A 15945-nucleotide genomic window follows, 5' to 3' on the forward strand; every position below is an offset into this window, starting at 1 on the left:
CTTTGATTGATGATCAATTCATAAGCTAAATAATTCATCTTCTAACATTTTTACACTCCTACAACATTAGTAATGAAACTTATGTATACTCTTAACATATCAACTCTAAAACCTATAATCTTATAAACCTTCTCTTTTAAATATGTTTTATGAGTCAAAATATATTATTTTTTTCTTTCCAACTTGTAGACTAAAATATAGACTCCAATTAAAATTTTAAAAAATTATTGTTGACAAAGTAGTTATCCTTTATTTGTCAATCTCAATGATGTAGTTGGACTTGCAATAATGAATGATTCTGAGCAGACAGTTGTGGGTATGCTATAATAAGATGAGGATTTTTTCCAGACAGATTATATGAATGGCCTAGCAAATACATTTATGGACCAGTGAGATAGGTCTAGGTCCAAGAGAAGATCTGATTATGCCAAATCAAAATGATAATTCAAAAGAGTCATAATTTTTAATCTGACCGTTGGATCGTACTCAAATTTTTATAAGAGTTTTCAAAGACCGTTTTCCTTACTATCTTTTGGAATCGCTACTCCGACTTTTAGATCTTTAAATTTCAAAAATCTCTTCTTGACACCCTGATTTTGATAGTTTTGTAATTTCTCTTGCAAACCAGTTGACCAATTAGTCCTAAATTTAATTGATGTTGCGGTTATGAGCCGCAACATCAATTTAAATTTTTTATAGTTCTCAATAGCGATATTTAATTGATATCGCAGTTTAGAACCACAACATTCAAAAGTATGCTATTTTACCAAAACTTCTTGTTTTCATGTTTTTTTTATACATGTTAATTGCCTAATTTATCCTATTTTTAGTAGGTTTATCCTCAAAGCACACATGTTAAAACTCCCACCACTTTGATTTCTTAAGAAAAAAAATCAATCAATTCTTTTTTAGTAAAAAAATCCAAGCATCATTTATTTAGATTCTTTAGGTGCATATGGTTCATCAAATGTATGGGAATAATTTGGCAAATCAACCCAGAATCTCACAGTGATGCTTAAGTTCCATGGACAATATGCAGCATGACACAACAATCATCTTACTACTCATCAAACTTCTAAGAAGTAAATTATTATCACTATACTGCAAGTTCTACATTTGGATAACAGGACTTCAAGAGTCTCCATTTCAATAGGAGGATTAAGTATACATTAGGGCACAAACTTGTGGCACCTGATTTTTTTACAAAATGGGTCATTGTGTTTTTGATAATGCGGTGTAATATGCTTTTGCAAAAGTGTTTTTTAATTTAAAATACATCAAAATTATAATGCAAAAATACCTTCTCAAGAAAAAAATTGTTTGAAAAGTACTTTAAAAAACAAGTTATAACACAAAAATATACACTCAAGAATCATCAAAGATTCTTGTCTTGTCTAAAAGGTATCAATTTGATGTTTTTTCAAGTAAAAAAACAATCTGAAAAATACTTTAAAAAACAAGTTATAAGGCAAAAATATAACTCAAGAACATCAAAGAAAAAAAAAACAGCACGCTTGAAGTCATGAAAACCTGCAGCAGAAGCAGACAATGTACACATTATCAATATGCAACTGATTACAAGGCTAGGGTGGTTGGTACAGAAGACTACAAAACGTAAACTTTTGGAAGCGGATCATCCTTCCCAAACTAATGAAGTGAGGGCAAGTAAAATTGCTAATGAAGCCATATCTGTATCATTTCAAACATCTGACTGAGACCTGGCAACTGGTTTCGAATATATTCTGATAGGCTGTCATGGAACTTAGTTTTTCTCCACATAAATTAGCATATTGTTCACGTATCTCTCCAGACATTTTGCAATTCAATATGGAAGGTTGATGAGAAATTAAAATAGGAACTTGCTCCAAGAAGCCAAAAATGGGAAAACAGCAATCAACAGCCTAAGAAGTAGTGGTCTGTCCCTGACTCTTCCTCTCCTACTTAATTTACCTTTATTCTGTTTTGGGCGCGGGCGCTCATCTCCCTTTTTACTTGTCTTTCCAGCGGCCTTATTGCTTGCTTTATCTAGATCATCCCATCCACCAAAACTGGGTGCCCTATTGGTATTTTTCTTATTGGAACCATCATCTGTTGCCACCCACGACTGGTAACTCCCTTTTCTTTCATTAGTCTTGTATTCCCCTGCCTTAGGCTCAGTCTTTTTTGTTTTGCTGGCAGCTCTAGCAAATGGCTTTTTCCTGGTTTTGGTTCTCGATCTGCGTTTTGGATTAGTGCTCGTAGTTCCCCATACTTTATCCATCACAAGTGACAAGGCAGTCTGTCCTAATGGAACTACTAATGCCATTAAGAAAGCATTTGGGTTGTCAGTTCCTAACAGAAATGATACGGCGACAGCTGGAATCATCCAACCAAAAGCTTTAATTATCTGCACTAAATCACATAATGTCGTGTTGGCATGCTATACAGGAAATTATATTGCCATGCTATACAGGAAATTATATTGCACATTATCTACTCATTAAGTTTTACAGTTTAGAAGAAACTTCTGTCAACAACAACAACAACAACAACAACAATAATAAAAAAGAACAGTTAATAAGGATCAGCTAGTTTACAAATGAATTGGCAACCAGGATTGCAATTTTAGCAGCCCCAAAGTTGGGACAAATCATAGAGGTGGGTTACAAACAAGCTTAACGAAGCTACGCAAACAAAAACAAATATGGTGTGATAACAAATTGAGCTCATTATTTTCAAGCAGAAAACATTATCCAAAATGGTATGATTGTTCCTTTTCAACAATCATTGACTGCTTAGACCATAATTGCCATAAGCACAAAAGAAGATCATCTTTATATACGTAGCAAGAAACAGGCACTAAAAATAGCTAATAAAATAGCATTTGTCATTCTGTGGGCAACCCTGTCAATGTCTAATGTCTCTTTCCAAAAACTTTTAAACTATCACAGCTGATCTCACCCTTTGCAAGTCTGCCTTGGTCACCAGGTCCAATTACTCTTTAACCACAATTCAGCAAGAAGTCTGCCTAAATATGCCTTGTTCCTTACCACTTACTTGAAAACATTTGATCCCAACTTAAAATGTTGCTACAATCAACATTAAGCAATATATCTAGACAAAGGTGGAACTAGCATAAAAAAAGGAAACATGTTTTTCCTCCTCTCTCTTTTTTTTTCCAAGTGAAGAAAGCAACAACTAATTATCATGTGAAAAACCAAGCTAAATCACTCCCCCACCCTCAAGTAACCATATCTTGCAAAGATTCACCCTTTCTCTAACCAAATAATCAACAGCTGGATTATGGTCCTTGCAAACAATATCAGAAATTTAAAATCACCTACATCATGAGATTATTGCTTCCCTCATAACCATGAACAACAAAGTGAAACAAGGTTTCTCTACAAAGGTAATGGAAACATCCAATTACTATGAAATTTCCTGAGTAACCAATAAGATTGTCTTCCCTTGTATCATTTCTTAATTCCAAAATCAAACAAACAGATACAATTGAAGACTTATTATTTTTTTAAGAAAAAAAAAAAGAAGAAAAGAAAAATCAATGTAACATTGTTATCTACCTAGGCCTGGATTTCAGCTTGAAAGCTTAGAGGAAGGAGTTTCTGGAGCTTAAAAGTACCACCTGACCTCACCTTGGAACTGGAAGAAAATTCTCAAGCTTAAGGAGATGGTCTGGGGATCAAATTATGCATATAATTGGGGATGGTAATGCCACTCATCTCTGGTGGGATTGCTGACATCCCCATGTCCCTCTTGTCAAGAAGCATGGATTGAAGGTGATTCAAAATCTAAGGCTTCCAGCTGATACTATGGTGAATGAAGTGATTAGAGGTAGTGACTGGAGTTGACCTCATACAAGGTCTGAATCTCTAGCAGAATTTCAGGGAGCTATATGTGGAGTGATCCACCCAAATGATATGCATGATGACAGTACGGTGTGGAAATTAAGCTCAGATACGAAGCTTTCATCAAGGAGTGCCTAGGAGTTTCTCATAATTAAAAGCAACAGGTGGATTGGCACAAACATGATCTGAGGAAATTTAGGAGACTTTTAACCGAAGACAGGCAGATCAAGTAGTGCAAAAAAAATATCAATCCTATTTGTTTACTCCTTGGAAATGCAGTTGAGGATCATAACCACTTGTTCATTGATTGTGTCTATTCCAAAAGTGTGTGGCTTTCTGTATTAATGAAAAGTGGGATTAACAGGAGTGCTGAACCGGGCTACTGAGTTTGGTTGGCAAAAAGCTGCATATGAAGTGATTTCTCTCTGTATTGTTGAGAATGTCATGGAAAGCTGCTGTTTATTGCATCTAGGCTCAAAGAAACAAACGAATTCATGGCCAGGCTTGTTCTACTTCTTGTGTTACTACTAAGTGGATTGTGCAGTTTGTGAGTACAAAGACTTTAGAATACTAAGCTGTTAAGTGATGCAAATTCTAATCCCAGACATTCTTCTTTATACAGTAATTGGTTGTTCATTTAGCGCTTAGAAGCTTTTCTAGCATCTCGTAGTAGTATTTTCCACTCAGTTACTTTTGATTAATGATAAAATTTCAATCTTTTTCTTCCATTTCAAACACTTCCATTGCAGCAAACAAAACCCAGTTACCAAAATCCAATCTTTATCATCTTAAGAACAAGAAAACCTCGACTTCCCATGATCAGAGAAGTAAAAATAACAATTACATACAAAGAAATTCCTCTTCTTTATTAACATACCTTGAAAATCCCGAACTCATTTTCCTCATAATCATCATCCCAATCATCATCATCATCATCATCATCAAACCACCATACCCTCTTCTCCCCAGTTCCACTGAATCCAAACTCATCATCATAATCACCACTGTCAGTATAGAGCTCATCTTCAAAATTGAACCTGGAGCGTCCAGTTGAAGTGGGACCATGATTCTTCCAAGCCCAGTGAGGGCCGCAAGGCTTACTAGTATGATTGCCGGTGGAGAGTTGGTGGTTATTATGGTTTAGAAGTGGAAGTGATGGTGGTGTTGTTTTAGCAGGGAAGGAGAGTTGTAGGAGAAGAAAGTGAGTCCCCATTTGCTGGACTGATTTTATTGTTTATTTGAACAATCTGTTAAGACATTAAACTACGTTATCTATTACTTTAGTTCCTGTCTGGGAATCCAGGTCTCTAGAGTCTAGAGTGCTAAATGAAAACGTTTTTATACGATTCAAAGTCTATAAGTTTTTTTTTTAATAATATTTAATATACATCAATTATAAAAATATCTGAAGCTTCAAATCTATAATAAAATTAATATAAAAATATTTATGAAAAAATTATGTTAAATTGTTTTTTAAAGCATTACAATAATTACATTATTTTAAAAAAATTAAAAAGATTAAAACACCCCTATATTATTTATTTATTTATTCTGGGGTTAATTAATAATTTTATTGTGCAATAAAAAATAAAATAATCAATCTAATTTTATATAATTTATAAAAATAATTGTGTAAAAAATTATTTTACTCCCATTGCCTTGTTCAAAGGTTTAATAGCTAAGGAACTATTTTATCATTATATTATTACAATGATAGCATTTTATTTCTTGGTATATAATAACTTTCCTTCCTTTTTTTTATTTTGTAGCGCTTAATAATCGGTAATATTTTATTAATTACTTCCTGAAACTACTTTAAAAAAAATAAATTTAAGTAAAAGAGAAAAATCCTAAATACAAATATTTTTATTATTATTTTGTAGGTCATAAGTTTTATTTTTTTTTATTTTTGTGTATGTCTTTTATTTTAAGGTGAACCCAATGAATAACTAATTGGATATTATTAGTTACTTATTAAGCATCATAAAATTTTTGAAATGACAAATTAGCCATTAAAATTAGATAAAAAAAATTAAAACTTTTATTGAATGTTTGACTTTTATTACATACAAGAAATTAAATATAGTTTCATCGCACAACCTAGAAAAACAAAATGATAAAGAAATGATAAATTGAAAGAAAAAGGTTGTAAATGTTAATTATTAAACTTTATATAAACTTTAAAATTTTGATAATACTCTATCTAAATCATTAATTATTTATGGGGAAGAAATAAGATGTCATAAAAGATACATAAATTACAAACATACATTTATCTAAATGGCTGAAACAATGATTTTTAAAATATGTGCAGTAATCAAGACTGAAAAATATAATAATTCAAGTTGACTCAAGTTGTTTTTTTTACTATTTTTTTTAATTGATTTTTTTCTCATATCATCCTTCAACACATGGTTAGTTGAAAATTAGGTTTCATAATTATTATTTTCTATTTTTTTTCAATGGGATTCTCCTTATTTCATAACCTGGGTCATAGGTTTGACATGTTAAACCGAATTGATTCTATTTATTTATTTTTATCTTTTTTAATTGGATATTTTTTTAATTAGGCTTTGTTATTTTCTTTGGATTTGCTTTCTAGGAGTTATCTCAATCTCATGACCCGGGTCTCGAGGTTTGCCAAGTTGAATCGAGTTGACTTTGTTGATTTTTTTTGGGTTTTTTAATCAAATGTATTTTTTTTTTCAATTTTACCATCCAACAACTTAATCTTCTTCCATTTATTTTATTTATTTTTTTCTCAATTTAATATTTTAATATTAGGTTATTTGAAAATTGAGCTTCGTAATTTCTTTCAATTTGTTTTCTATAAAATTATCTCGGTCTCATAAATTTGTTTTATTCTCTCGATTTCAACCTTCAACATTGGATTTGTTGGAAATGGATCTTCGTAAACCTTTTTATTTGACTTTTATGAAGTTATCTTAGTCTCATGATCCAAGTTGCGAGTTTAACAAATTAGCCTCAGTTGACTTGATTTTTTTTTGTCTTTTTTTAATTGATTTTTTTTTAAATTTCTTTATTCAACATTGGATTGGTTAAAATTTGGGCTTCATGATTTTTTTTTTATTTTCTTTCTATAGATTTATTCCGATATCATGACTTGGGTTGTAGATTTGGCAGATTAACCGGGGTTGATTCATGTAGTTTTTTTTTAAAATTAATACTTGTTTTTCAAATTTGTCTTTCAACATTCGGTTTAATAGGAATTGACCTTCATAATTTATTTTGATTTGCTTTCTGTAGGGTTATTATGGTTTCATGACCTGAGTCATAGATTTGATACGTTAACTCGGGTCAATCCAATATGTCGCAACCTCAATATTTGAAAACAAATATCATCTAATGTGTCATTGTATTAATATTTAAAAAATATGTCATCCAATATGTATCATATTTTAAGTTTATAATTTAATTTTTTTTTTATTAGAAAACATGTTATCAACATCTGAATAATTGTTTTATATTAAAAAAAAATTAACCTGACCAGTAGCATAGTGTTAGCCAATGATCTAGTAGCTTTTAAAAACTAGTATTGATTTTTTTTAAATCATGGATAATGAGTACATCAAATTTAAAGTAAGGTCCACTTACTTTTAAGGTTAAAATCTTATTGAAATTTAATTTTCAATATAAACTCTTTAACATAATATATTAATATAAATTAAATAAATTATAGACGAATAAAAAATTATTTTCAAATAAAAAACTCAAAACCTTCTTAAAAAAACTTAGTAAGAAACAAAATTGTATTTGCAAGTCTATACATCTGCTCAGCATGCATTATATCTTCGTTTGATTGAAAGATTACCAAATTCTAGTTCTTGTAATTTTTTTTTGCATAATTATAAAATAAACATAATTACTCACTTATCTAATTATAATTATCTAGTAACTTTTGTACAACAACTAAAACATACACACCTGGATTTGTTCAAAAACACTCAGCATCCTCCTAAAGAAAAAAAAAAACACTTAGTAGCTCTCAATTCTGACACAAATTGCTCTCTCAGGAATTTCTGGCCTCCCCCCCCCCCCCCCCCAAAACTCTGCAACTCTTCTTGTTTTACACCAAGTCTTTGTCTATCGTCAATTTAGAGTCTTCTGGCTTGGCCTTAGATTAACATTACGAATCGGGGTCTCTTTCAGTTCTGAGCTAGCTAGGACGGCAATGACAGCTTGAATACTCAGTGAAGGAAAGACGACAGATTCAGTGTTTAAGATTTTCAGTTTCAGACAAACTGACATTCATAGATGACAATCCACCAGTATCAGGACTCTGGAGCTGATCAAGGTGCTTTTTACAATGTATAAGAAAATACTCAATGTGGAGGAAGTTTTGGTAAACTACCACGGCGGAACCAGCTGGAACAACATATTCAATCTGCTGCCAATCTTCAGGGGACTTTGGATGAGCCGCTGACGAAAACCCTCAGCACAGACAAAGCACTTGCTTCTGCACTTCAGCTCCTATTGTATAAAAGGTTCTCTAAAGCATGATCAACAAGGAAACAAGAGAAAATCATGATCAGCAAGGAAACGGGCCTGTTTCCTTTCCATACCACTATAAAATCTATACATAATTTCTAACCGAAAATGTCAAGATATGATCACCTAATGGTAATGTTAACACTAGCAGATAAATAACAAACAGATTCATTCAAATCCACCTAACTCAGCTACTCACCTAGGCTATGATCTTGTTCTTTCATCATTATGCTGTGATGCTAACTAATAATCAAACAAAAGATTTGGTAACCTTCATAAACCTTCAAAATGTTAGATTTGTTGTTCTCATTGTTGCTCACCACCTCGCAATTCTGGTCATTACCATCATCATTCAAAAGCGCCCAATAACTCCTTCACAACACTTTCCATCACAACTATATCAGTAGTCACCCTGTCCTTCACCCATGGAAATCCTAAACCATAAAGAATCCACACATTTTCTCTAAGCCAAGAATGCTCATCATTCTGTGCGTCCTTGCGCCAATAAGTTACATTTTTGGGATTATTAAGCCAGTTGAGCCAACTCTCATAAACCATCGAAGTCGAAATCAAATCAACAAAATTATCCAGCTCTTCTTCTCCTATAAAAACCTTCCCTCTCGATCCAGACCCCTGCATATTCGCACTCAAAATCACCACTTTCTTTAACGTTTTAGGCCAATGCGGCACCATTTTCTTTAAAAAGAACATCATTGTTTCAGCAAAGGAGGTATCGAATTTCCCGTTCAATTTCAGAGGTATATTTCTACTTCTCCTTGTGCTTGACAACACCCCAACTTGAATAGCGAAAATTAATTCACAGTGGATACTATCACAATCACCAATCATGCAGTTCAACCTGGACACATGCAAATTTGAGGAAGAAGGGAAAGAGCAGAGCTTGATTTCAAGAAAGTTGAGATTTGCAAACACCTTCATGAGGGCAGGGAACGCTACTTGTGGAATGTGGTGATGAGACTGCGAGCACAAGAGAACATCATCATCATCATCATCATCATCATCACCCTCGTTTGGACATAAGAATTTGAGGGAGACAGTGTCGATTTTGGAGACGAGGGAATGCAAGTTCTTGCAAACAGTGGAACAGCGAATGAGGGTTTTGGTATCATCTTGGATCTTAAACAAGATTTTGAGGATTAAGTCATCTGGGAGTTTCTTGAAATTGTCTGCTAATCTTTCAGATCTTCTTACAGTGATGTTAGGGTTGTGGGATTGCTTGGCTGATTTGGATCTTCTCATTGTCTTGAAGATGCGACCACTGAGGTTTATGGCAGGGAGCAGGAGGAGGATTTGGAGACACGGTTTTGGTTGACTAGGGTTTTAACATGTTAGGAAGCACGCGTCAAGATCGTGGGAGATTACTCATAAAGATTTACGAGAGAGATTGAGAACAACACTGATTCTACACTGTTACCTGCGAGAGAGAACACCGATCCTATTTCTTTTCGTGGAATAAAAATTTCTTACTACAACAATTTTGTACAAAATAAACCAAATAATTAAAAAAAAATTTATAATGTATTGTTCAGCGTACCAAACAATTTTATTCAATTATCATGTACAAGAGTATTCTCATTAAGATTCTCATCTAGTTAGGCTCGTCTAATCGATTAATTTATATGAAATAACTTTCAATTTAATTTAATATAAAACATATTCTGAACTGAATTTCTGATTCATAGGCAATAACTTAATTCATTAATTACAATATTACATTTTAATTAATATAAATGTCTGGATCAACTTGTTTGCACCTTAATTAAAATAATACATACTATCATTTTGTTATTGGAAAAATACCCACTTAAAATTAAAAAAAAAAAGTAATTTCTTCAAAGAATAACACTCCTTTTTTTTTTCTTTAAATGGAATGTTTTTTTTTTTTTTGGTGTTTACTTATGAATATAAAAAAAAAAATTAATTAATAAAATTCATCATGATTTACTGATAAAAAATCTTTAAGAAAAGATCTTTGACGGTGTCACAATTTCTTTCGTGAGCAGATTTTCTGTCTTTCTTTCATCCCAGTCGGCAGCTTCTCTTGTTGTTTCTGCCTATGAGAAGTTTTATTTTGAACTTTTTTTTTTTTATCAAAACAGTATTATTTAAAAAAAAAACATTATAATTTGGATTGATCCATTGACCCGCAAATTAACTCACCAGTCCACAAGCCGAGCTTTGGATCATCTCGACCTTCAAATTGAATTTTAGAACTATGATTTGAAAAATATTATCTTTATTGTTTAGTCTAGCCCATTGTTCTGTGATGGAAAGGGCACTAGAGTCTCTGCTTGAGATTGTTCTGTGATTCTTCAGGTCAGTGTTCGTAAGACTAAATTGTTCTGTTCCAAAGATTTTTCTAATTTTCTGGCAAACTCAATCAGTCGGATCAGTGGTTCTGCCCTTACAAAGGATCTTGGCAAATTTTTAGGACTAAATTGTTCTGTTCCAAAGACTAAATTGTTCTGTTCCAAAGATGTTTCTAACTTTCTGGAAAACAAAGGGTCATATTATGGAGAATATGCAGCAAAAGCTGTTGTCCCAGAGGATCAGCTGGACATGGCGGTAGCGGACATGGTGGAGAATAATCAATGGAAATGGGAATCATTTGCTCACCTTCTTCCACAGATTTAAAACCCCATTTTGTGGTGAAATTGCTCCTCTTCTCTTTCACTTGAAATCAGCAACAAATAATCCAATCTCACACATTTAGATTGAATTTTATTTCAAATTATTTTTTATATTATTGAGCAGTGTTCTGCACGGAAAATGACAAAGAACAGAGAGTCATGTTATGGAGAATATGCAGCAAAAGCTGTTGTCCCAGAGAATCAACTGGACATGGCAGTAGCGGACATGGTGGAGAATAGTCGATGGAAATGGGAATCATTTGCTCACCTTCTTCCACTGATCATGGCTGCGGCTAGTTTTCCTGCACCTGCGAGGATACCTGATATGGCGATGGAAGGTTGCAGAGAGAATCATCCATTATATATATATACAAATTTAAAACCCCATTTTGTGGTGAAATTGCTCCTCTTCTCTTTCACTTGAAATCAGCAACAAATAATCCAATCTCACACATTTAGATTGAATTTTATTTCAAATTATTTTTTATATTATTGAGCAGTGTTCTGCACGGAAAATGTTTTTAAAAATTTTAAATTTTTTTTATTTGGTAACCCAAAATTTAATTTAGATTGAATTTTATTTCAAATTATTTTTTACATTATTGATTTAGGCAGTGTTTAGCACTGAGATTGGAAAATAATTTTAAAAAATTTTAAATTTTTTTTATTTTAAATTAATATATTTTGATGTTTTTAAATTATTTTGATGTGCTAATATTAAAAATGACTTTTAAAAAATAAAAAAATATTATCTTAATGTGTTTTAAAATAAAAAAATATTTTAAAAAACAACCGCTATTACAAATCAATACCCTCTTAATCAAAGTCGACCATGTCAAAATTAAGAAGCTAAAAAAACCTTAAAGACATTGATTTAAACAAAAATAATAAACTTAAGATGATCTCGTAAAATTACGAGTTGATACAACGACTTAACGACTCAAGCTTGGATATGCCAATTATGCCTGGCTTCTTCTCTCTCTTTTTTTTAATACTATTTATCCAAGTTTTTTTTTTTTTTTTGGTTATTTATTTACTTGATGGCATTGTAAAGCATCAAACTTGATCACACATTGATAGCTGGTGAGTTTCCATTAGGTGAGGTGTTCTTCGCAGGCTCCACTTTCTTCATCATAAAAGAAGGCTTTCCTGACACATCATCCTCCTCATCGTATGCATAAGCAAACCCTCCGTGCCTTGTCAAATCCATGCCTGCCATCTCATCCTCAGCTGAGATCCTCAGCAACTTTAACTTGTGGAGCCCATAGAACAGTGGGCCCATTGTCGCCGAGACCCACCCTACTATCACCAAGATTTCAATTATCTGGGCCGCCAACAGCTTCCCACCACCACCCATGAACAGCCCATACGGCCGCCCCGGCTTGTTTGAATACACTTCATTCACGTACGTCTCCTTCGCAAACAGCCCGGTGAACAGCAACCCCCACATGCCGCATCCGCCGTGCAATTGGGCTGCCTCCAATGGGTCATCATATTGTAGTTTATCTGCGAGCTTATTACACCCAATTAAAACCCAAGCTGCAACAAAGCCACATATGATTGCAGCCCACGGTTCCACCACCGAACACCCTGCGGTGATCGCAGCAAAACCCCCTAATAAGCCATTACATACATCAATCACATTCCAATGACCAGATAACAATCTTTTCCCAAACAGGGTAGTAAGGGCAGCTGTGCTCCCAGCCAATGTTGTAGTGACAGCTGTCCTTCCCACAGCACTCCATTGACCATAAAACACTCTGTTACCACCATAACTCTTCAAGATTGTCAAGAACGAACCGGGGTTGAACCCATACCACCCGAACCACAACAAGAATGAACCGAGCACCACTAACGAAGCGCTATGACCACGTAAGGCCACGGACCGACCGTTCTGGTCGAACCGGCCAATTCGTGGGCCTTCAATGAGAGCGCCCCACAAACCCGCAATACCTCCAACCATGTGAACCACACCTGAACCAGCAAAGTCGATTGCACCCGAACCGAATAAGAGCTTGTTATCGGTTTTAGCGGGATTGGCCCAACCATCACCGGACCAAAGCCAATGTGAAACAACAGGGTAAACAAAGCCGGTCAAGAAGGAGGAGTATATGAGGTAAGCAACGAATTGGGTTCTCTCAGCAATGGAGCCACTAGTGATGCCAGCAGCAGCTATAGCAAAAGCCCATTGATAGAGGAAGAAACTATAATCAGCTTGAATAGTAGGAAAGTCACTCAAACCAAATAAATGGCGGCCAATGAAGCCATTGCCGGGAGAGCCGAAGGCAAAGGCGTAGCCAAAGAGATAGTAAGAAAGGCCACCAGCAGCAGCATCAAGAACATTAGTAAGCATTATGTTCATGGTGTTCTTGGCCCTCACAGAGCCTGCACAAAGCATGGCAAAGCCAAGTTGCATAGCAAAGACTAGGTAGGCAGAGAAAAGAAGGTAAGTGTTGTTGATTGCATAGTTTGTGTCTGAAAGCTGGCTGGATATGCTGGTGAACTGGGAGCATAAGTAGGTGGCAGCTCCTGTGGAGTTTACAGTGGTGGAGAGGAGAGGAGCTAGGTCAGAGGCTGAGCAGGCCATGGTGGAAGTGGAGAGAGAGAGAAAGAGGGAGAGACAGATGTGCCCAAAGGTTATGGATGAAAGGAGAGTACGGCACTAGAATATATATAGAGGTTTTTTTTTTTTAGAAAATGAGAAATAACACTATCTAACACATAAAATTACTTTTTTTTTTTCCAAAAAAAACTTATCAGTATTAAAATAGTAAGCCACTTGATATCTTGTGATAATTGTAATGTCAGCAATGATAGAAACGGGTATAGTAATTTAGGATTTTAGTCAACATCTCCTCAAAGTCAACAAGATACATGCAATACAATATGTTTGAGTAGCCTACTTTCCATACCTAAAGAAGGAAAAAATAAACAAAAAAAAAACCCTAGTTCTTGTGGTTGATATGAAACTGCTGGTCACATTTTGTACTGTAACTTGAAGAATCTTTCCCCAACTGGTGTTAGTATTTTAATTTTGGAGCTAACATGTAGTCTACTAGTAATGGAGACAAGCTAGTTACCTTAATTACTTGATTTTTAAGTATTAATCTGTTTCTTTCCTGACAAGCAGTGAGAGATCCTGCAGAGACAAGGGAAGGTTTTAAGACAATATTATCGTCTTTGGATAAGTTATTTGAGTTGAGATCTAAAACAGATCCTGCAACTGTACTTGAAAGCATCAAGGAACATCAACGATCTTAGTGACGTGAAGTTTCAAGTGGAAATATCCACTTAAATCTTAGTTACAAAAACTAGGTTTGCAGATTGAAAAAAATAAATAAATATTGAAACAATCCACGAATCATCATATCAACATAATCGATCATAAACCTTGAGGGGGGTATATTTCACTGGTCAGATTCTAGATTTACTTTCTAGAGGTCACCAGTTCGAGTCTCACAAATTTCAGGGCCATTGGAGGCTTACATGGTCGTTAACTTCAGGGCCCGTATAATTAGTCGAGGTGCGCGCAAGCTGACCCGGACAATCAAGTTAATAAAAAAAAAAACATAATCGATCATAATTATAGATCTATCTAACTCAATTAATTAAGTTTTATAAAGTTAATATTTAATCTAGTTTTATTTAAAATGCAATCTGGATTAGATTTTAAATTACGAGTTACACTACAATATTTAATAGTTTTACCGACGGAGCCAATCCGTCGGTGTAAGATTATGACTTCGTCAGTAAATTTTTTACCGACTAAACCCCCGATAGAAAGCGTTCGTCGGTAATTCCACATTCTATTAATAAAAAAATACCGATGGTTTTACAAACGGAAAATGCTCGCTAAAAAAAAATTCTCGCTAGAAATATACCGACGGAAATATCTTGTCGGTGATAGTGACATATACATGCAGTAAGTATTTTTCAACTCTCGGTGAAATGTCGATGGACTGTATCCGTCTGTATAAGTATCGGTGATTATAGTATTTTCAGTAAATTTTTTGAAAATCTTGGTAAAATACCGACGAACTGTTTCCATATATGAAGAGATCAGTGATTGTAATATTTCTGGTAAATATTTTTAGGTTACACTACAATCTGGATTGTGGCATTTTCAATCTAGTTTTATTTAAAATGCAATCTGGATTAGATTTTAAATTACGGGTTATTAGATCCGTCAGGTATGACCGATCTCAGCCTAATAGAGTTTGGAAAATTTCTGACTGATTCTTTTTGACAGATACATGCATGATCCGTCGAAAGTAGTAGCTATGTGGGAAGAAGATTATGAGTTTTCTCAATATTCCAAGGATGCAATTTTTTATTAGAAGAGGGCCGGGTGGTTCTTGCGCAGCAAAATGAGTTCATAGAAATGAAAAATCATAGCTGGGGGTTAACTTAGTCGTAGACCTGATAATAAATATACTATATTTTTTCAGCCAACTTCTACATAAAAGATTCTAAATCCTGATTCATTTTTCTAAGTCAAAATAGTAGAATATCATGATTTAAGATCAAGATTCAATGAATATCAAATAATTGCTTACATAAGATGGGCCATTAATTCATTAAGGGGACATAAAAATAATAAGAAATTGAATCATTGATGAACACATCTCACGTATTGTTTAGTATATACAAATGAATTTGGATATTATCGTGTTTTAGGATTAAAAACAAATTAAAAAAATATTGTTTATTTATATTTTTTATTTTAAAAATATAAAAATTCACTCTAAAATTATCACTGTGATAAATTTATTTTATATCTATACAAATCATATCATTCAAGTAGTGCTAATCATTTTTATTTTGAATCCAAAATGCTAACTGAAAACATGTTTTTTAAAGTGTTTAATTTTTAAATTGATTTTTACTTAGAAAAATATTAAATTAATAATTTTAGGTGATTTTAGAAGGTTTTGATATTC

At 33.6% G+C, this 15945-nt stretch overlaps 3 protein-coding genes across 3 annotated transcripts; all 3 read right to left on the reverse strand.

Annotated features, from left to right (window-relative positions):
- Positions 1 to 1520: 1520 nt before the first annotated feature.
- Positions 1521 to 5157, reverse strand: LOC7487205 (uncharacterized). Its single transcript, XM_002325751.4, has 2 exons — positions 4723 to 5157; positions 1521 to 2386 (listed from the first exon to the last, which is right to left on the reverse strand). Exons 1-2 carry the CDS (start codon positions 5056 to 5058, stop codon positions 1847 to 1849), a joined length of 876 nt encoding a protein of 291 aa, XP_002325787.2. The 5' UTR covers positions 5059 to 5157; the 3' UTR covers positions 1521 to 1846.
- A 2562-nt stretch (positions 5158 to 7719) lies between these two features.
- On the reverse strand, positions 7720 to 9835 carry LOC18108191 (uncharacterized). Its single transcript, XM_024591092.2, has 2 exons — positions 8554 to 9835; positions 7720 to 8355 (listed from the first exon to the last, which is right to left on the reverse strand). Exon 1 carries the CDS (start codon positions 9612 to 9614, stop codon positions 8703 to 8705), a length of 912 nt encoding a protein of 303 aa, XP_024446860.1. The 5' UTR covers positions 9615 to 9835; the 3' UTR covers positions 7720 to 8355; positions 8554 to 8702.
- A 2043-nt stretch (positions 9836 to 11878) lies between these two features.
- Positions 11879 to 13652, reverse strand: LOC7453549 (ammonium transporter 1 member 2). Its single transcript, XM_002325754.4, has one exon. The coding sequence runs from the start codon at positions 13590 to 13592 to the stop codon at positions 12072 to 12074; it is 1521 nt and encodes a 506-aa protein (XP_002325790.3). The 5' UTR covers positions 13593 to 13652; the 3' UTR covers positions 11879 to 12071.
- Between the last annotated feature and the right edge of the window lie 2293 nt (positions 13653 to 15945).

This window comes from Populus trichocarpa, chromosome 19, assembly GCF_000002775.5.
Source record: "Populus trichocarpa isolate Nisqually-1 chromosome 19, P.trichocarpa_v4.1, whole genome shotgun sequence".
Taxonomy (NCBI): Eukaryota; Viridiplantae; Streptophyta; class Magnoliopsida; order Malpighiales; family Salicaceae; genus Populus; species Populus trichocarpa.